This window comes from Anabas testudineus, chromosome 5, assembly GCF_900324465.2.
Source record: "Anabas testudineus chromosome 5, fAnaTes1.2, whole genome shotgun sequence".
Classification (NCBI taxonomy): Eukaryota; Metazoa; Chordata; class Actinopteri; order Anabantiformes; family Anabantidae; genus Anabas; species Anabas testudineus.
In genome coordinates this window covers 9,236,236-9,257,319 of record NC_046614.1, presented here as the reverse complement: position 1 = coordinate 9,257,319, position 21,084 = coordinate 9,236,236, and the positions used below count along the sequence as shown (strand labels likewise).

The window sequence follows — 21,084 nt, the reverse complement described above, 5'->3', positions numbered from 1 at the left end:
ACACATTGACTAATCATACAGAGGTATACAGAGGCTGTTGCCAGTATCATTAAATTAACAGCCCACTAAGTAAATTTTTGTTTTGGATTAATTTGGTGTGCCCTGATGCACGATGCTGGCTTGTCCTGCTGAGATAGTCAGGCAGTTTATATTTAATGTGGCACAGCACTAAAGGAGAATTACACTGACCACAATACATTGCTTTTACATTGCTTAGGCATGTACTGTCTATGTCTGTGCAGGTTATTTCTAATTTTCTGTCTCTGGCAAGTTGTCTCAGCCTTTCTCCACAATCTATCTCCCTTTGCTCAGGTTTTCATGTCTGTATCACAGCTGCAGTATTTTGGAGTAGAGATTCTGTTACTTTGTGCTCACCGTGGTCCTGCTTGTGATTCTGATACAGCCGATGAGTTAGTATTTGCAGAGTACCACTCCAGCAGATAGCTGCCCTCTTTCTGTCTCTCTCACCCTCTCTTTCTCTTCCTCTCTCCCTCCCTCCCCTTCTATCTGACCTTGCGTTGGCGTGTGCTGATGAGTGCTGAGTGGATACACTCATAAGTGGTGGGTGCACGCGTGTGTGAGCGCTAGAGAAACCGTGGGAGCTCCATTTGTTGTGTAAATGCAAGCCGCTAATTGACTGCCGGGCACGCAGCCTCTCCTTCAGCGGCTGAACCCTGCCCTCCGCTGAGTCCCGGGGATCCTGCCAGGGGAATGTTTGCCCCCTCACACACACATCCCCACACACTCACAATACCCTCCCTTTTCTCTCTCTCTCTTCATCTGTCGAAGCAGGCCTGGCACTGGGCCAAAGTGTGGATGGGCACAGCACAGGCCTCTCTGTTTTCTCTCTGTCTGTCTCTCTGTCGAGCTCTTATAATGAAAAGCTACACAGCATTTACTCGTGATAACATGCTGCGCCTCTTGACACTCTTTTGATAAATATTCTCTTCTCATAAAGCACGAGCGTCTCTTTTTGTAATTTTGCGAGAGATTTGATCTCTGACACAAGCAGGCCACGTTGAGTCCTTATAAATAAGCACATGCATTCATTGCACGAACACATAATATCACAGATAGATGGAGTCACCCTCACTACGCTAATGCTCAGATTTTAGGCTTTAGTTAACGCCCCAGTCCGTAGTAGCCATATCAGTGTTGGGTTGGTAAGCTCACATGGCACAGTTAGTCCAACTGTTGGCTGTGTAGCGGCTTAGATCTCACACACATACACAGAGACACACACACACAGTGGTTTCTATGTGAGGCTGGCTGAATTAACAGACCACAGGCACAGATAATGCTCTTTTGACCTCTCTACTGATTGTTTGTCTCTGTCCACAAGTGTGACATGTTGGTACTGTGCCTTGAGCTGCACGCTCAAACAGACATGTACAACTTTTTGTTGGGAATGTTTTTGCTTGTTTTACTGTTACTACTCCTGCTTCTCTGAAATCTTTAATATTAAAGTTGTCGGAACATTTCTCTGTGCATGCTAAGTGGATCTGTGGTCCATGGAGACTAGACAACAATCCAACTTGTTTACATAGAGACAATGTGTGTATCATGGAGACTTATGAAGGAATTGTGACGGAAATGCAATCGTAATACCTAATTGGAAAAGTGCCCGCTCATACACACACAGGTTTAGACCTCCATTGCTGAAGGTTTCCCAGGCCAGTCCATTGTTCTGCAGAGGTAAACATCAGGGAACACAGAGAGGGACAGGCAAACAATAAACTGACACACTCTACCGTAACGCTCTGTTTAGACTGCAAACACAAAGGAGCAAGTGGGTGTCTCTGTTTGTGTATATGTAGGCAGCACCGCAGCTAACTGTTGCCCTGTGAAAGAAGAAGTTGTGGTGCACAACCTGGTGCATAAAATTGCACCGTACCACTTTTTGCACGGTATGCCTTCCCACGGTGTGAGGCATCCAAATGTCGGCAGCGCCACTTTCCATTCCTGTGTGTCTAGACATGCGAGAATGTAGCAGTTTGGCAGTGATAACTGGATAGAGTCAGGTCTATAGGTAGCCCACCTTTAAATATTGTTGTATTTGTTGTGATATTCACGCTGCCCTTCACACTGTGTGGTTATGGTATGCATGAGAATGGTACTTGACTTGAAAGTTAGGCTGCACCTAATTGTGGAGTGCTTTTATTTTAGGCATAAGATACCAACAAATGAGACACAAAGAGACAAAAGTAAGGATTTAACGTGAAGTTGGCCACTTATGCTCCAGAGACAACAATAGGATTAGCTGTCACGCCAGGCCGAGCCTTTTAAGCTGTTGAAAGGCCCTTATTAATGTATGGCAATACGGTCACCTGCTATTTTAATAGAATAAAATGCCTTAAAAGTGAACAACAACTCATTTCAGTATTTTGATTAAAGTATTGTATATTGTAATACAAATTATGGAACAAACACAGCATTTTGTTAAAGACTACTGTAAAGTCGGTGTTGAGCATGTCGTACACCGTAACGAGTGTCTTCTTTCTTGTCTTTGTTTACATTTTCAACCCGATGCATAGAGTCAGTGGAGCTATTCATTCCTAAAGCTGCTCAACAGGTCTGATTCACTAGTTTTACAGGAACAGAACAAGAACAAGTAGAAACAAACAACACAGGCAGAAGGAGACAGGAAAAGACCATCACTGTCGAGGAAGTGTTTATCAATCGCTCACCATTAAAACCGAATGTATTTCCTGTTTTGAATCCCCTCTGTAATCCCCACCTCTGCTCCGCAAATGCATTCACTGCTAATAAAGCTTATTGAATGGTATTGACTGCACGCGGAAGTGGGGAGGAAAGAGGGAGAGGCGGTAAAATGATAGGGTGGTTGGAACCAGGGAATGAAAAGCATAAAAGAGGAAGTGAAGCTGAAAGATCCACAAAAACACAGTGAAATGGTGCCGCCTCCCCAAGCTGCACCAGCATTATTGCAGCCTGACAGGCAGTGTTGAATCTGAGTCAGCAAGAGTGCAACTGGGGCCCTAGCCTATAGCCCCGGGGCCACTAGCAACACACACCCACAGACACAGTGTCAGACCTGTTGCCCTATTCTCTCGAGCCCTCCAGCTCTAGCCCTAACTATAGCTTTTCAGCCAACCACTCTTAATTAGTAGCTGCTGCCGCCTGCCCTGCCCCGGCGCCACTGTGGTAAAGCCCCAGCCCCATGTCTGTGTGTGTGTGTGTGTGTGTGTGTATTTGATGGGTTTCAGTTTGTGTTTACTCTGTTCATCAGCTGTGGTGATGCACGCAGACGCTCTGCACCGTGTAGGCACAGCCGTGCGCACTGCCCCATCTGTGAAAACGTGTGCAGATGCTGCAGGTGGAACAGGAAACGCAAAAGTGAAGGCCACATATCGCTGTGTTTTCTGTGCAGACGGTGTGGTTTTCTGGCACCACACGCTCTTTCTCTGAAGTCTCTTATTAATCTGTGAATCTATCTCCTGTTGCTGCTCGAGAGCGCTGCCACTTTTAGGCCGCCATCACAGAGGAAAACTAAAACGCTTTCTTAGTGGCACTTTGAGTTAGTGTGTGAGAGTAGACGTGCCCCGAGAGGCTTAGGAGACTCATTGAGTGTCAGGGAAATCTATATTTCCTCTATTTCCAATGTTCTGAGAGCACTTTAGGAACAGTTTGACTGTTGACTTTACATTTTCAGGAGATGGGTTCAGGATCCTGTTTCACTGTTTTTCTTGTCGAGGTTTATGCCTGTCAGGAGAGCGTTGTGAATATGTTTGTGTGCACATTTGTGTGTATTTATTGCCTAAATACTTGGCCATGCTTCAAGACCACAGGAGACAAAGACAGTACTGCACTCTTCCCTCTCCCTGCTTCACATCATGTCCTGTCTTGTTCACAGCACTAGCCAGTGGTGAGGGTCTTGGCCAAGCTGCGGATCAGACTGACACATTTTTCTCAGTGGGACCCCTCCCGAGTACAAACACATAGCAGAAATAATTCTGCCAGCCAGCTACCACGGCCAATCAGCCGCTAATCAAGACCATATTCCCAAAAAGAGAGTAGACTGGTTGAGCTCAGGACAGGAAATGCACACCGTTAGAAAACAGACAGTAGATAAAGTTGAACTAGCCCCACATGCATGCTTTCCTCTCACACAATTCATATCTGTTCCTGGAGAAACGCAGGCCACAACCCGGCAACACAGTCACCCACATTAGTGGAATTGCAGCCCTTTTCACTTTGAGGCTGGATCTAGGCCACATCAAGTCACGCTCGCTGGATGCAGCACCTCAAGCATGGCCTTTTGCCATCCATTCACACACAACCCCAACAGTCCATACACTGATGGATGACTCAGAAATCCATTGTGAAGTGAGAGATTTGGTTGTGCGCTCAGCCGGGAGCTTGTAAAATAAATGTTCACAGCGCAGCGTTGCAGTTAAGGCTTTCCAGGATTTCTCTTATTTGACATGATAACAGCTTTAAGAGGTTTTTGGTAGTGGTCAGAGTGTTTGTGGTCACCCTACATAATCTGTCCATCTCTTTTACTCTCCCTCTCCGTTATTTTCATCTCTTTTGAATCGGCTTAAAGAGAAGCTCCGTGTTCTAGTCTGCTTGTTAAGCCCCAGCTGTAGCTGCACAGTTTCCCTTCTTTATTGACAGACTGATGCGTAGAGTACCCCGAAATTAGATCAAAATCAGGCCGCTGTAAACCGGCTGCATCTGCTTTGCAAACCCAATGATTCACTGATGAGTTGCTCTCCTCATAACCATAAAATAAACTTAGATCTTTCCCATCTTTTCATGAATGACCATCTCTATAAAGACCAATGATTTTGCCTCTTGTGTACGTATGAGTCTACGTGTAGAAGGAATAATGTTTTTCTCATTTGTTTTTCCCCCTCAAGAGCAAGTTTTATTTGCATTTAAGATGCTAATGTAGCCTTTTGGGTGTACAGAAATGGCTAGTGTGTGCAGCCGCTTTGTTTTCTCCCGGTTATTCATTAGGTTTTAATAATTGCTGCCTCACACTGCTTTATATAAACACCGCCAGGAGAAATGGATTCACTTTGTTCTCTCCTTGGAAAGGTCAGGTCACGTAGTGAGACACCTCCCCGACATGCAAATTCACGATTCATGTGTCGCTTCTCTTGGAAAATTTGCTTTTCTTGGGCGATTGAGCTGAAAACCCTGTGTGTGTGTGTGTGTGTGTGTGTGTGTGTGTTTGTGTGTGTGTGTGTGTGTGTTTGTGTTACTACTGAATTTGAGGCAGCTGTTGAAATTCAAATGAAGCGTGCAGGTTGAGATTGAGTGTTCCTCGAGAGATAGAAGGAAGAGGAAAGCAGTGATCTTTTGAGGATCTCTCTCTCTCTCTCTCTTTCTCTCTCTCTCTGCTCGGGTATTTTGCGTAGAGGTCGCGAGCACGACTATGGTGACAGGTTCTTGTCGTTATGCGAGTCTTAACCTTCCCCCCCCTCCGTGAAATCACACAGGTTTTGACAAGCCAGAACAGATCATACAAGCCATCCTTCAGCACATCAAGGGAAGGGTCAGCAGACCTGCTAAGGAAAGTGGATTGCAGTATGGTGAAGGAGACCGGCTTAGTGCTGAATCCCATTATCAAACGGCGTTTGTCAAATTATAGGTCAAGGCCCACTTGTACCAAAGGCATATTAGGATGTGGTTTAATTCCACAGCGCTGATTTTTCTCTGTGTTTGGTAGAGAACAAAACGTTGTATCCTTTCAGGCATCAGACTGAAGGAAAAGATTGGACTTGCTCCCCTGGAGAGAATTCATGGATAGCAAGGATGGCAATGTCAAGGTGCACGGCACAAATCTTAAAATTTGAACTCTGACTTGTATTATAACCAACACAAGAGGTATTGAATAAAACCTATGCCTGTCGTATATAACTATACATAGCTGAAACTAAAAGCTGCCATGTCTGTGTTCCATCCCGTTTTGCACCGGTACCAGGCACCGGTAGATGCCACTGACTTCATTTTGAAGCCAAGACACCCAGCATGCATAAATACTGAAACATGTGCGATAATGATTCTTGAACAACGCCTCAGCCACATTTTCAATTTGCCTCCAAAGTGGTGGTGAGTGGCTGAAATATGCAAGGGACTGTGGAGTTATGAGTGGCAGTAGGTCTCTGGAGGACAATGGAACATGGCAGGTCATTTGCCTGCCCAATGCTGTTGTGATATATTTTATACACTATGGCAAAGTGGCCGACTGAGAATGCAAAGGAGTGGGTGGAGGGAGCGAGGTGTTTATTCAGCAGGCTGGAATGCATAAGAATGAGGGGAGGCCTAGTCAAGACCAGGGGGCCAGTAACATGTAAACGCATTTAAAGCTATGGAGAGCACAGTGTGTGTTGTTTCTTAATGACTATAACCCCCAATGAGTTTGTGTCTGCTGTGCACAACACCAATGTTTTGGGCCTGAGAATAAAATTGCCAGTTTCACACGTCCTCTCTGTAGAGTACTCGCTGCGTACCCTGTGTAGACAGAAGCGTGTGGTTCTTTTTGCATTCTGTTGTCACAAAGTTGCCAAGTGTACAACAAAACGTATATATATATATATATATATATATATATATATATATATATATATATATGTACCGTTGCGCATCCAAACGTTCCTATTTTGCTCAGTGTTGAGCAAGATGCTGATATATTTAGTTCTTTCTTTGGCGTCTTCTCTCCTCTCCTGCCCTCTTTTGCTGTTGCATTCCTCTCACTCACCACTCTTCCTCTCATCTTCCCCCGCTCCCACCAGTCTCCTTATCTCTCTTCCTGTGCTCACATTTCTGTCTTTCCAACATGTCTCCCTCTGTGTTTTTCTTTCTCTCCATGCCTGCTCCTATCCTCCCCCATGCTCTCCTCCTCCTTCCTAAATCTCCTCCTCGTCTGTGGTTCTGTTGCTGTAACGATACCGACAAGCTGTTCGGACACAGTTTTGCATTTGTCTCTCATCTGCTGTTTTTTTATTGGTATTATTATTCACCTTTTTCTCCCTCCCTGTGTCATTTCCTACATTTAGGTATGGCTAATGTAAACTTAGACGGACACAAAGACCATCGGATACCTGCAGAACACACACACATACACCCTGTTTACACTAGCTCCAGCTTTATTAATTGTTCTGTCTGGCAAACTGAAAGACAGTCTTGGTAATATGACCTAATGAACGTGTGCTCCCGTTTGCCGTGTGCTTTGTCTTCGGGTAAACCTCCCTGCTCCCTCACCTTCTGTGCTGTGTCGGCCTGACTCACAATAGCTGATGTTACTTGTCCTTCTGGACCGACCAGTCGGCCCAGCCCTTCCTTTTGGGAGACTTCCAAGAGCAGCCAGGCGCCTCGCAAACAACCGACTTTCTGATCATGACGCGGGCACGTCAGTCTGAAGGCTAAAAGGATTTCATGTTTCTGAAATGGGGAGGAATATTTTGTAGAAAAGTCGTTACTTACAGGAAACTTGTTACCCACGTTTCCTCCCAGTTTTACAACTAGTAGTAATTTGACACAATGGTGCACACGTGAATTTAGATTTTCGATTGCAGTTGATTAAACAATTGTTAACTGCGTGTTAATTGTTCAGTTCATAAATTCTTTTTACAACAAGACAAAGAAAAACAAATGAAAATCTCACGAATGTACAAATTTTAAGACTGTAAAAAAAAAAAAAAAAAACTAAATGACTGAAGAATTAATTAACTACTTGCTTCAGCTCTGGCAGATGTGCAGTGGTTTGGTTTAGGAAATGTCTCCTTTGATATATAAAAAAAAACTCCTCTTTAAACAGAATTAAAAAAATGTTTTCATTATAATTACCATAAGACGAAACAAAAAAAAGAAGGAAAGAGTCTGTGGGCGTTATGTTTAAAAAAACAAAACAAAAAGCAGCTAAGCCCCACTGTTAAGGTTACATTTCACAATAACAACGCTTGTTTATTAAGGTGATGCTGCTCACATGTGGAGGTTGTGATGTCTGATGAATATAGAGGAGTGAGAAGCTTTACTGGCTGACCTTAATTCACTCCTATGCCGAAATAATGATGGCCGACGTTAAACGTGTACAGCAGAGGTTTCACCCATTACAGAATGATTCCCAGCTAATCTTCTTTTTCAAGCTCACACACACAGATGAATTCTCCACCATTGAAGCATTTGATTAAAACTAAAATAATACGTGCAGTTCCTGGGAGAGTTGTAGCGCGGCACCATAAAGAGTATTGTTTTAAAGTACTTAGTCTAAGTTGAAGTGGTGTTGGCTGTAGTTATGTGACAGGCACTCAATTGCCCACTAGCTGAGAAAAAGTTTCCCTTTTAGCTAAACATGCACAGACCGCTCTCCTCTTATCTCTCTCCATTCCTCCTCGTTTCGCCTCGCCAGCTATCTGTCGGTATCGTGAGCTCCTCTCATCTCCCCCTTTTCTCTCTCTCTCTCTATTTCCATCACCTCGCCTTTTCACCTGCACCCTTTTCTCTCTCGTCTCCAGTCTGATTATTACAACCTTTCTCAGCCGATCTCCCTTTTGCTATTATATTTCTCATTCTTTTCCCCAGCCTACTGTCTCGTTCTATTTTTTTTCCCCCGCCTGTCTTGTGAAAAGATTTTAATCGGCAGAGATCATTAAATGTATACTTAAGTAATCGTTTCTGTTGTTAAAGAGAGAACGCGCGAACAAATCGAAACCTCGTCTTTACTGTCCGCATTGTAGTCACTACACCACACGTCAGCCTTCATCTCCGTCTGTGTCGCCGTTCCTATAGTGAAGCGGTGATGCATGCAGAGCTGTGTGTTGCGCTTCAGCAGGAATACAGTATGTGCTGACAATCGGGGATAAGACAGGAAATCGTTTGAGCTCACAACCTCATATTCTCTTCCCCTGAAAACTAAACAGCAGTGTATGCACACATACATTGTCTGTTGGCTTGAATATTCGCCGGTTTAAAACCACGCTCCTAAGCTTAATTGGCACTGGTCTTTCATGACTCTGATGCAGCGGCTCAATTAAAACAAAATGAATGTTGTCCACTGTGCTCCTGGACACGACAGTAGCTTTGTTGGTGTTCATGCTGTCGCGGATCATCCTGTGCATGTGTGATGAGTTTGACCATGTGGGTCAGTGTGTTTTTTTGGGATGCCTTATTTGTTGTCAAGTGCCTTGTGATTTTCATGCCTAACAAAAGCTTTTGCTGCGTCTTTTCTTCATATTGAAATATACAGCACTTACCGGTGAGGGCGTGCTCTTTAAAACGAACCCACTTGCCGTGAGTGACCTGCTTTAAATGGTGGAAACCCCGCTGTCTTTGCACAACATCTTACATGGTTTGTCACACTGTTTCTCTGTTGAGGAATTGAACCAACATTCCCCCGAAGCACAGGCATCAGCATTAACCCTGATGTCTTGCGACCCATTTGAGGACGGCTAAACACCATGTGACAGAAGCCACACGCCTGTCTTAAAGCATTTAGAGAATAGGACAAAGCCATGTGGTCATAGCCAGCGCTACGGCGAATAATACTCCTGAACAACACACACCCGGAAACGGTATAGACTTTAATGAACGAGCTGGATGAGGATGCTGTCCGAGTCAATAGTGAACCAGCACTGATACACTGTACATACCCATTTGTGTGTCAATGTGTGTATGAGTGCTTTCGCTTGTCATTACGAAAAACAAAACAGGATATCCATTTGGATAAATGCGTGCTGGGTGACGTAATGATTCAGACTGGGAGAAAAAGGGCAGCAGATGGTTAGTTTCCTGTCTCTTTGAATAAAAATAGGAAGTGAAGAACATATTGAGTGTGACGGGGCAGCAGGGAATTAATATCCAGTTATTAATTCCAAGGGTTCACATACTTTCCACTATCACTATGACTGTTGTTCTCAATATAGACATGAGCGATTGGAAATCTTTTTTGTTATCATTTTAGGCACTTTAGTGTTAATACTCTTACTTACTCTTCCTCTACACCCAATGTAAGCTGACCACTCATCTTACAGTGGCAGTGTTGGCGGGCCACATAAGCTCACTCTGGAAACATTAATTTCAAAAAGGGGAGGCTACATTTATGGCGCCATTAAAACAAAGGGAGACAGCGATTGTTTTTAATGTCTTTCTCCTTGAGTCGACTTCTCTCCCACCCACCACCACCACCACCAGCGCTGTCTTCAAATCCATAGAGAAAATTTACAATGGCACGCCTGTTTTTACAACACTCGACACTCTCTGGCAAGTTTTTTGACAACAGTGGAGCACAAGTCTTCTCCAGCACATGAAGTGTCAAGGGTCAATCAAGCTCATTAAATGGAGGGTGTAGAGAGAAGAGAGAGTAGAGAGAGGGTGTTGCTGCTGTTGAGGACAGTAATGTTTGGTAATGATCTGTTTCGGGCAGTACAGACTGCATTCCATTATAGTGAACTCAGCTGGGTGACTACAAGCAGCGCTATGGAGGAATACATCAGCTTTTGTTTTTACAGAAAGAGCTCAGCCTTTATTCATGAGTGTAGCAACTGAAGACACATTTTCCAGTACATACTTTCTTATTTTAAAGCTCTAAAACACGAGCAAACAGTAAAAACATGTTCAATGATATCCTTCATTTACCACTTTGGTCCCACTTCACTCTTCTCAGTCACTGAACTTGTCTTCACCCGCGGTTTCATGACATCAACACCTGTTCAACCAGCTTGGAGAGCCCAGACCACAACTTGATTGCTGGTGTGAATGAAACCCACAAGGCTGTTTTGTGGTTGACCTTCATTGTGACTGGCATTTCTAAGTGTTGATCCAAGTCATTGGGGGGGCCCCTTGTACACATATCTGGGTGTGTGATCGGCCGTGATGAAGCCCAGCTCCATTCGCGCACCACATTGTATTCAACTAAAATTTAAATTAAAGTGCATTCCTTTAAAGAAAAAGCTTAATATTCTTCAATGTGTTGAGACCATTTGTGTTTTTAATGAACAGGATAGAATGGTACACTTGACCCCTAGAGAGTTAACCTGTTAATAGACCTGTGTTGTGTTGTTTTTAGGCTGCTCATGGTGTCATTGCACAGGAAATACGGGAACTTTAGAAACGTTCCTGTGAGAATCGCCCAAAGCCTGGCTCTGTGCCTACTCTGGGTGAGGTTCACGCAAATCTCAATTACAGAGCTCTTTGTTTATCATAGTTTGTGTGTCTGAGGTGTTGGAGATAAAGCTGTCAGTGGTATAATGAAGCAGAACAATAAGTAGGTGATATAATTCTTTCATTTTATTGATTAGTGTTTTCAAATTGTCACAAAAATGTGACTTGCGTTTCCTCTGCTGTCACTCAAACGGCGGCGCCAGCAGTACTCAGGAGTTAGGCAAAGTAAGCTGTCGCCTTTTCTTTAGAGATACCTGTATGTGTGACCTTTGCCAATCAACAAGCTATAGTGACAAAATAATATTAAAGAAACATCATCTTCGACTTTCCTTTCTTCTTACTGTTACACAGCTGCTCGCAGGGTTTTTCCTATTTCTTAAGACATTTTCATGTGGTGTTAGTTACTGAGGACATTGTTTAAAATGGCAAAGTGTCCAGAATTACATTTGGATATTTCCCAGGCGTAGTATGAAGAAAGGGTGTGAAAACACATGTACATGTAGTTAATTGGATCAAACATGTGCAAATGTGGGTGTAGTTGTTAATGTGCAGATGGCTCAGTGCTTACTGTTTTGGATCAATGATTGTTCATTTTACTTAAAAGAAAAGGAAATTTAGGGTGTTTGAGTGTCAAAAACCTAAGATTTAATTATGCATTGCTCATATGTATTAATGAAATATTTGAACAACGTTCAGTATACTACGTGTGTGTCATCACTTCTTCGGATCATTCGTCTTTACAGGTGTTCTCCTGAACGCCACGCCAAGCAGAACAAGCATTAGCTTCATGCTACAGACAATAGCACAGGATCGGCGTAATATTACCTTGGTGAGCCAGTGAAATGTTGAACTAGCTGAACACTAGTTTTTACTTCAGCCATTGCTTTGTGACTCGATCAGGCACCCTTTGGCCTTGACCTAAATAGCGCCTACCTCTCCCACCTTTACACACTGACACACACTGAGACACACACACACACACACACACACACAGACAGACATGGGATTTGTCATGGCAAAAAAAAGACCCAGTCGCACAAACACAGTTGAGAGATTAAGAATAAACCACTAATCTGACGGGGCCTTCATCCGTATGTGTTTGTGTGTCTCTGTGCTCCTCTTTGAATTTTAAGCGATGGCTGCTTCAGCTCCATTTCATTCTGTCTTTGCTCCAAAGACCTTTTGTTTTTCCCAGGAATTTCACTCCAGAGAATACAAGCAAGGAGGAGAGAATATGTTCCCATGCTCGCAGTTTATTATGATCCACAAACATCCAGTGTTGGAGCAATTTGGGTTTTATTTGGGTTTCTGCACTGCTGTGAGTCATAGAAGGTGGAGAACATGACAGACAAGATGTGAACTCTCTGGCAAAAGTGGGAGAAAGAAATAGAGTGAAATGATTTGATGGAGAAGATTGGATTAGATGCGAAGATGGAGATGAATACAGTCTGTCTGCTCTTCATGTGTTATTTTAATGACAAGGGCTGCATGCCTGGGAGGCTCCCTGGGGCGCTCAACCCAGTGTTCACCAGCCAAGTCTGACAGTGCTCATAAACCGTTCATAGCACAGAGATGGCGTGCATCCCTTAGCCATCTCGAGATACTCAGGAAATGTTCACGCACAATACACTGCTTGATACTGAATAGCAGCACAATGCTTTCTTTATAAGAAGAGAAGAGATTTGAAGGATAAGATCGGGCACTCACACACACACACACACACACACCTGTCACAAAGATTATCATACACACACAAATATACACGGTATGTATTTGTTTGCCGAGGTGCTGAATTCCACACAGAGGTTTGTCTGCTGCGCGTTCCCAGTGGAAGGGAATGAACAATGTTGTCATAATGTGTGTAATGTGTGAGCACATGTGCGTGTGGTACATCATGCTGTTACTGCCTCCTGCTTCATCTCTCGCTCACACTCACACACACACACACACACACACACACACACACTATCTGACACCCCCTTCCTTTCTCTTTCTCACATTTGCAGGCAGAGCAGGGACAACTGTGCACTGTGACCTCAATACACAGGCACATATGCACATATTTGTATGATCGACTGCTACAAACCCTCATTACCTCAGATACTTGTATGCACAGTGCGTCTTAAGCAATGTCTGCCAGTGTAGAAATCTTTTTATTTAAAAAAAAAAAAAAAACACAAGTGTGTATTTGTGTTTATTGTCGTAGGGAACGAATGAGGAGAGGAAAAATCTGTGTGATGTCGTGCCTTCAATCTGTCTGGTTCCTCGGAGTGGCAGCTGTTGCACACTTATACACACACACACACACACACATGCATGTTCACACAGACACACATCTGCTATCCACACAACACATTGGGTGTCAGAGAAGCAGTTGTCCCTGCACTCACTGCTGCTTCAGCCCTTGAATGTGTGAGTGGATTGGCAGTTTCTACCTTTGTTCTTCTGCAGGCCACTGATTCCAGCCTGGGAAACGAGTAGAGGACGACAGTGGAAATAAGGGATATAAGTCAGATTCATTAACAGGCCGCGTTCTACGTGCTTGAAGTCTGTGCTTTATGTTTTAATGATTGTTATGATGTGTTTTATGGCTGTGTTGCTCATGATTCTCTCTCCAAAAAAACATTTTACAATCTCCAAATTCCATTATTCTATGTAACAGAGCTTGTAAAGTGACTACTGTAAAGAATTTATTCTTGGCTAACGCACTTTGGCAGAATTAATGGAGAACAAACTGAGGACGCTGTTTGAAGCCAGCAGCTTTTTTTTTTTTTTTTTCTCAACTCCTTCACGTCAAGGATAGCCGCTAGACAGGTCGAATCCAGGTTTTATCACTCCAGCTAGGTTCATAGCTTGAACGTCAGCCCAGCAAGGTGCTTTAAAGACAGGGGGCTCAATTTGTTCCAGTGTCTTACTTCCTAACACACACACACACACACACACACACACACTACTTTTGTACTTCAGAATGAGGCATTTGTTTTGGCAGGCCACCTGCCACAGAATGAGAGAGAGAAAAAGGGCATCGGCACTTGTCCTCCACTAAACTGATTTACGTTGGCACTAAAACAGAACTCATAAGGGCTTTTTATGCGCTCCAAGACTTGCCAGTCAGCTTGTTCCCCCAAGCCAAGGCAGGAAGGAAATGATACAAGATACCACAATATAGAATACCGCTTTATTTTCCGGCCTCTTTAAAATTGGCCTTACCTCCTTTGAAATGTATCTTGGCTCGCTGGATGACTTGAATATGATGTCGGAACAGTTGTTTTGGGCGCTCATGTTTCAGGTATTCTAAACGCTTTTTAGTCACCTCCTTTTTTGGTCATAAATTAATCATATAATCACACAAAGCTTGATATTGGATCTTCGATGGGCTCTGGTTGTACTGTTTCGGTTGTACTAACCCCAAGGGCACTCTAGTGAGAGTATCCATATTCAGTTATTAATACTTTTTTGCTGTCATTCGGCTGTTGGTGAAGGAGGATCTTTATGAACACATTTCCATGGACTGTGGCAGATGGGCTTGGATATTATTTGGTGGTATTCCAGTGAGTTTTTGCAGTAATGTTGACATTCTCTGTTAATCCTCAGCAGATAGAGTAATTGTTTTGTTGATGTGTTGTGATTTGAGGATGTGTTGTTGTAAGAGGACCGTTTTTGCTTCAGTGTGGTTTAAATATGTGGCCTCACCCCATCCTGTTCCTCTCAGCCCTCGAGGCAACCCCTGACTGGGATATATGTCAGACTGGTGGGCTAACCAGGCTGGAAATGACTAGCCTGCTCCATGCCTACCTGCCATATGTGTGTGGCTGAGCACAAGCCTGAGTGTCTATTTGTTCAAAGCAATGAAATAATTTAGAGAGCAACCCACACCTTCAACCCTTTGTGTGTTTATGTCTGCTTGTGAGTTTGTTGTCTGCCCAGGGATTGCCACCCAACCCTCCATCAATCCATCCATCAGTGTGTCGGGGGATGGTAATCCATTCTTCCCAAATGCAGATAGTGGTAGTGAGATTAGGGAGACCCTCAGAGAGGATTAAGGCTTCAGGGTTTGGCTCCCCCCCTCTATCTTACCTCCTCTCTAACCAGCCGACCCATCTCTACCACCATCGCCACACAAACCGGCTTCCTGCCGCCTCCTCGTGCTGTTCAATTCCATGTGCACCCCTCACCCCTCTCCATTTCCTACCCTGGGCAAATCTCCAATCTCTGAAGTGTGCTGGCTGCTGAGAGAAGAGGTGGAGGACAGATTAAGATAGAGACCCATTCCATTTTTGTATGCATGTCTTTTGATTTGCATATGCATAACGTATTGGATCATTCTCTGTGTTCTGTGCACTATTTAGTGTGGGGTGCATGCACATATAGCATTTGAGAGGTGTGTGTGTCTGTGTTCGTGTGTGTGTGGGTTGGTGTGCCCAGTGTGTGCATTTTAATCCATACTGCTCTGTCACTTCTCAATTATGCTACAGTTAGATCAGAGTAACTGACAGTGTGTGTGTGTGTGTGTGTGTCTTTTTCTGAGCCTGTGCTTAATTTGCTCACCCACATTTTCCCATTTCCTTTATTGTATTTTAATTCTTTCTTAAATCCCTTAGTTCTACCCTCTCTCCTCTTGCCCTTCTTCCAGATGTGATCCAGATGCAGTGAAGAGGGCAGAGTATTTGTCTGAATGCCGCCCTTACCGTTATAATTGACATGCCACTGGCAATAAATCAGCACAGCTGTAGGCCCTGAGCAGTGACCATTATTATAAGGACAGGTTTCGCTCTTTGGAGAAGCGAGCGAGTGAGAGAGTTGAGTTGTTCCAGCTCAACCACTTGCCTCTAGCTGCTGGAATTTCTTCACAACATGCATGAAAACGTACCACCACTCGGTTCCTTTGCAGGATTTCTGCCACAGTTAAACCAAATAATCAAAATAAAGTAAAAGAGCAGAAGCTTTTTCCTCTCTGTTACGTTTTCTACCTTATTCCCATTCCCGATACCCACGGGGTACAGTCCTGTCAATTGATAGGGCATTGCGATATCAAATCCAATCAACTTGGCCCCTTACAGCCTGTCCACTCCGATGCTTTCCCCTGTTGTGATAACAGTCTTGGCTCCTCTTATATAGGGGGTGCCTATTCCCAAAGCCACAGACACGCTCCAGCCCCAAAATGATTGACATGTTTTTCCTTGATGGTGCCAGATATGGCTTACAACCTTGTTCCAGCACTCTTCCCACCATTTCACTTTAGCTCTGGTGGAAATTAAAATTGAAGAGGTTTTGGAGGAAGGATAGGGAGCGAGAGTATAGCATAATAAAAAAAATCCTCTCTCCTTTTTTTTTCCTTCCCAAGAATTTCTCTATTTATTCTCCCCAGTCCACTCTTGTGTAAGAAGCTGACTGATTGACTATATCCTCAGCAGTCGGGCATGTCTGCCATGACTGGGAATGGAAGTGGAGGGACTGAAAGTGATGATGTTGGCAGCCCAATTTGTGCTTATTATTAATATATTATTCTGATTTCCTCTAATATTAGATCGGAAGTTTGTATTATGAAATTAGATAACGCCACGTTATCTTCATTTATGTATTTCTCACAGTGTGTGTTGTAATGGCATAGTCTCATTATTGGCATGGATAACAAGCAGCCAGAGAGGCCCCGATGCAATTTGTTGTGTGATTCACACTCTCTTACATCAAGCTGTGGCTGGCCTAAATGAAGAAGAATTACTGGAGGGATGCTTTTTATTTTGTTCAGGTTCTCTCGTTCTCGTTCTTTATCAGGCTCTCTCATTTGCTCGCTCATTCACTCTGCCTCATTGTATCTTTCCCTCACTTGGAAATGACAAAGGAAAATGAGGCAGCCGGCCTCCCCACGCGCCGCAACGCTTTAAATTGACATCTGCTCTCATCGCGAGGCGCGATTGTACCGTTGAGCAAGAAATTACTTTTTTTATAGGCTGGCTCGTCACTTTATTGCGGCTGCTTATGTCGAAGGAGCCGCGATCCGCGTCGAGTCGTTTTAATCTCGCAGAGTGGGGAGTGCGGGAATATCTGATAACTGCAGCTCAGGCCCTTCTGTCTGCAGTTGCTGTGCTGAGGTGCTTCGAACCACACAGATCCCTGGCATTTGGATTAAGCGCAGGTAGAACCTTGATTATAATGCAGCAGACGTGCTGCCTTTTCTTTGGCTCCCACTGCTCCTCACTCACCTTTCTGCTCTTCTCTTAAGTCTTTTGATCCACACAGTGTCTACTTCTCTCTGTTGCTTTTCTTTCTCTCACTTTTTCCTTCTTCATCTCCTTGATTTTTCTCTTACTCCTGTACATTTGTCTTCTCCGTTGTGGAAATTGGATGATACCACCTCTCCCTGAACCACACTAGCTTTGTCTTAGCTGAGCTATGGTTTGCTATTCCATGAACATCGCTGCTGCTATTACTCTTCTCTCCTGCTCATTCTCTCTCTCGCCCTCTTTCTCTTCTTTCTCACACACTGTTTGGGTAGTAAAACTGATGAGCAATTCAATGGCTGCTCCTACTGAGGTGTTTAATTCTTTACTTGCAAAAGTGCTTTTTTCCCCACAGAGCGTTTACTCACACTCTTTCTCTCACATATCTTCAATTTTCAAGGGTAGCTGTATAAAACATAAAAGAAACTGCTCATCAGCGCGAGCTTGGTAAACTCCCCACACTTCTCGACCTGCACGCTTGGTGTCTGCCAGACAAGGAATCTTGCTCCTGAGTGGCTCGCCAGGTCGGCAGTAGCAGGAAGAAACCATCCTCTTTGGCTTTTTTTCTCTATTTGATGTGGTTGCCACCCTCACACCCCTTCCCTGCCATCCTACATTTGTTGTATCTCAGCAGTGTGTCTCATTTTTTTCTGATTTAGTGTGGCCATAAAACATCCTTTGCGCAGACACTTTGATAGTCAAGGTGAAATTGAAGTGTGGGGTCCCTGGGAGAGTTGCGGCCTATTTTACATAATCAGCATTTACAAGCGAACTAATGTCTCGGTATTGCAGGCACAAGATTGGCCTGTCAAGTAGCAGCGCACACCCGGCAAACCTTACTTCTTATCATCAGTGTATTGTCACTAGAGGATGCCCTAAAGAGCAAATACTCCCAAATTACTCCTTCTCCCCCTGTCCCGTATCCCTAAATATCCGTTCTGTAAACTATTCCAGGGTTATAGTTTGTGCTGTGTGATATTTGTGAAAAATAATGGGTGACTCAATTTAATTACTACAAAATACACAAAATATCTACATTTTATATTTATATATGTATATCTGTCATTTACTGCTTGTCTTAATAATTTTGTAGGCAAATGCTTTCTACCTGGCATGTGTGCTTTTAATGTATTTGATTTGTTGATACAATAAATAGCTGGATGTGCTACTCAGTGTTGAGCCATATGTATCATGTTTATGGAGCCTACAGCAGTACCAAGTACATTTCAGTGAAGGGCCTAATAATTGTGTCTGCTAAAGTTACATTTGCCCTGTATGCAGGATATATTGCAATCAGAGAGCAGTTGTATCAAGTAGTCTGGTTCTTATGACAGCACAGCAGGTCGCTCACACATGCAACACTCAAGAAATGCAGGCATAATTACAAAAAAGTTGTAGTGGGTAGCATGTTGATACTGTTCAAACCATTACAGGAAAGCCTTTGAGCAGAGCAGCCTATAAATTGCTTGCTGTCAATGTAACAGTGCCCACTGGCGCTTTTACAAACACACGCCTCCTCCAAAGCCACCATGCTAACGTTGAAAGGTATGAAATATTAAAGAGTTCAGTGTTGTGAGTCCATAACTCATTTCAGCAAGACTCGCATTATGTGTACAGAGCCTTTAATAAATCGGCCCATGCCTCCCTTGCTATCTTCACTCATAATTAAATGCCGACACACATTTGCCTTCCAGACTTGATTTGATATAATTTATTTATCACTAGGGCAAATGTCAGCTTGAATTTTTTCTAATTTTGGCTGTGCAATTTGTGAGGCTTTTAGGCCGCTCTGCCTGCTTAATGCATAATCAATAGGAAATGTTATTTGGACGCTCACCATGTTTTTTCTTTTTGCCTTCCAGGGCTCCCACCTCGTGCCTCTGTGGGTGATGTTCCTGATGACGACTCGAAACGCTGAAAACAGGACAGCGGATCAGTAGGAGTTTTGTTTCCCTTTCCCTCCTCGTCGCTCTCTCTGCCAAACTGCCCTCCCTTATTATTTGACAGTAGAGAAAAAAAAGAGAAGAGAATCCTGACCTGGGACTTGGTACGAGAGCTTGTACTTCTCCTCCTCCTCTCTTTCTCCTTCCCCATCTCCCTAAGCTTTGCCTCTAGTCAGCCCAGACATGTGTCCACTTACACAGCCAGTGGCTTCACCTGGCCTGGGGAACATGTTTCTTGTCTTGGGGCTTTTGCTCATCACAAGCTCGTCTTTCAGCGGAGGCCAACCCCCACCCTTCAAACGATTTTCCCCTGCCGACTGGGGGCTCACACATCTGGCCATCCACAACAAGACAGGAGAAGTCTATGTGGGAGCTGTCAACTGGATTTTCAAACTGTCTAGCAACCTTACCAAACTGCGCAGCCACATGACTGGCTCGGTGGTGGACAATGAGAAGTGCTACCCTCCACCCAGTGTTCAGTCTTGCCCTTATGAACTGGCCCAAACCCCCAATGTGAATAAACTTCTTCTCATAGACTACGCAGAGAACCGGCTCATCGCCTGTGGCAGCACCTCACAAGGCATTTGCCAGTTCCTTCGTCTGGATGACCTCTTTAAGCTTGGTGAGCCCCACCACCGCAAGGAGCACTACCTGTCCAGTGTGGCAGAGTCGGGTACTATGTCTGGGGTGATAATCAGCTCCCCCCACAGTCCTACAAGCAAATTATTCATTGGAACCCCTATTGATGGCAAGTCTGAATACTTTCCAACTCTGTCGAGCCGCAAGCTCATGGAGAACGAAGAAAACGCTGACATGTTCAGCTTTGTCTATCAGGATGAGTTTGTCTCCTCCCAGCTGAAGATCCCCTCAGACACTTTATCCAAGTTCCCCGCTTTTGACATCTATTATGTCTACAGTTTCAGTAGTGAACAGTTTGTCTACTATCTAACGATGCAGCTGGATACACAACTGACTTCGCCTGATGCCAGTGGAGAGCAGTTCTTCACTTCCAAAATTGTCCGCCTCTGTGTAGACGACCCAAAGTTTTACTCTTATGTCGAGTTCCCCATCGGCTGCACTAAAGATGGGGTAGAGTACCGCCTAGTGCAGGATGCCTTCCTGGCACGGCCAGGCCGGCAGCTGGCCAACTCTCTGGGCATCTCAGAGAATGAAGACATCCTCTTCACAGTCTTCTCTCAGGGTCAGAAGAATCGGGCCAAACCTCCCAAAGAGTCTGCGTTGTGCCTGTTCACCCTGAAGAAGATTAAGGAGAAGATCAAAGAAAGGATTCAGTCCTGCTACAAGGGAGATGGGAAACTCTCATTACCCTGGTTGCTCAACAAGGAGCTCGCCTGCATCAACTCAGTAAGCTCAAACCTTTTATATCTGTTCTTTCATTTTTATGTGTTCTGTTTTGTATATTAATTTTGTATATATTAATTTTCTTACTTACAAAAACATAGAAAACATCGTTGCTAGTTGAATATGCAAACCTAAATATAAAGATCCGTCTTGATATCAATATGTTCGTGTCCCTGAAGCTCTTCCTTCTCTTGACTCGTCTTCATGTCTGCTAATTGAATACTGGCCCACCCAAGGACCACTGCTATGGGTCCTAAGTGATTAACAACATATAGTGTGAAAAGCTCTTCTTTCTTTCTCCTGCTGTCGTCTTTTGGCTTTTTCCTCTCTCCCCACCACCTCTTTGATTTAGTTAGACAGGGGACATCATTAGCCCAGTCCCCTGGATTTGTGAAATGTCACTCAGGAGTAGTACACGCACACTCACACAC

The 21,084-nt window shown here is 44.0% G+C and overlaps 1 protein-coding gene across 5 annotated transcripts in view; it reads left to right on the top strand.

The window, feature by feature from the left end:
• Positions 1 to 21,084, top strand: part of LOC113154282 (plexin-A1) — a 163,001-nt gene that overhangs the window by 12,621 nt on the left and 129,296 nt on the right. For 4 of the 5 annotated variants that reach the window (XM_026348383.1, XM_026348381.1, XM_026348382.1 and 1 more), the window contains exon 2: positions 19,211 to 20,656. In XM_026348383.1, coding sequence (XP_026204168.1) covers positions 19,475 to 20,656 — 1,182 coding nt within the window. In that variant the 5' untranslated portion in view covers positions 19,211 to 19,474. Of the gene's footprint in view, positions 1 to 19,210; positions 20,657 to 21,084 lie in introns of those variants that run through there. The other variant, XM_026348380.1, reaches the window with a different exon arrangement.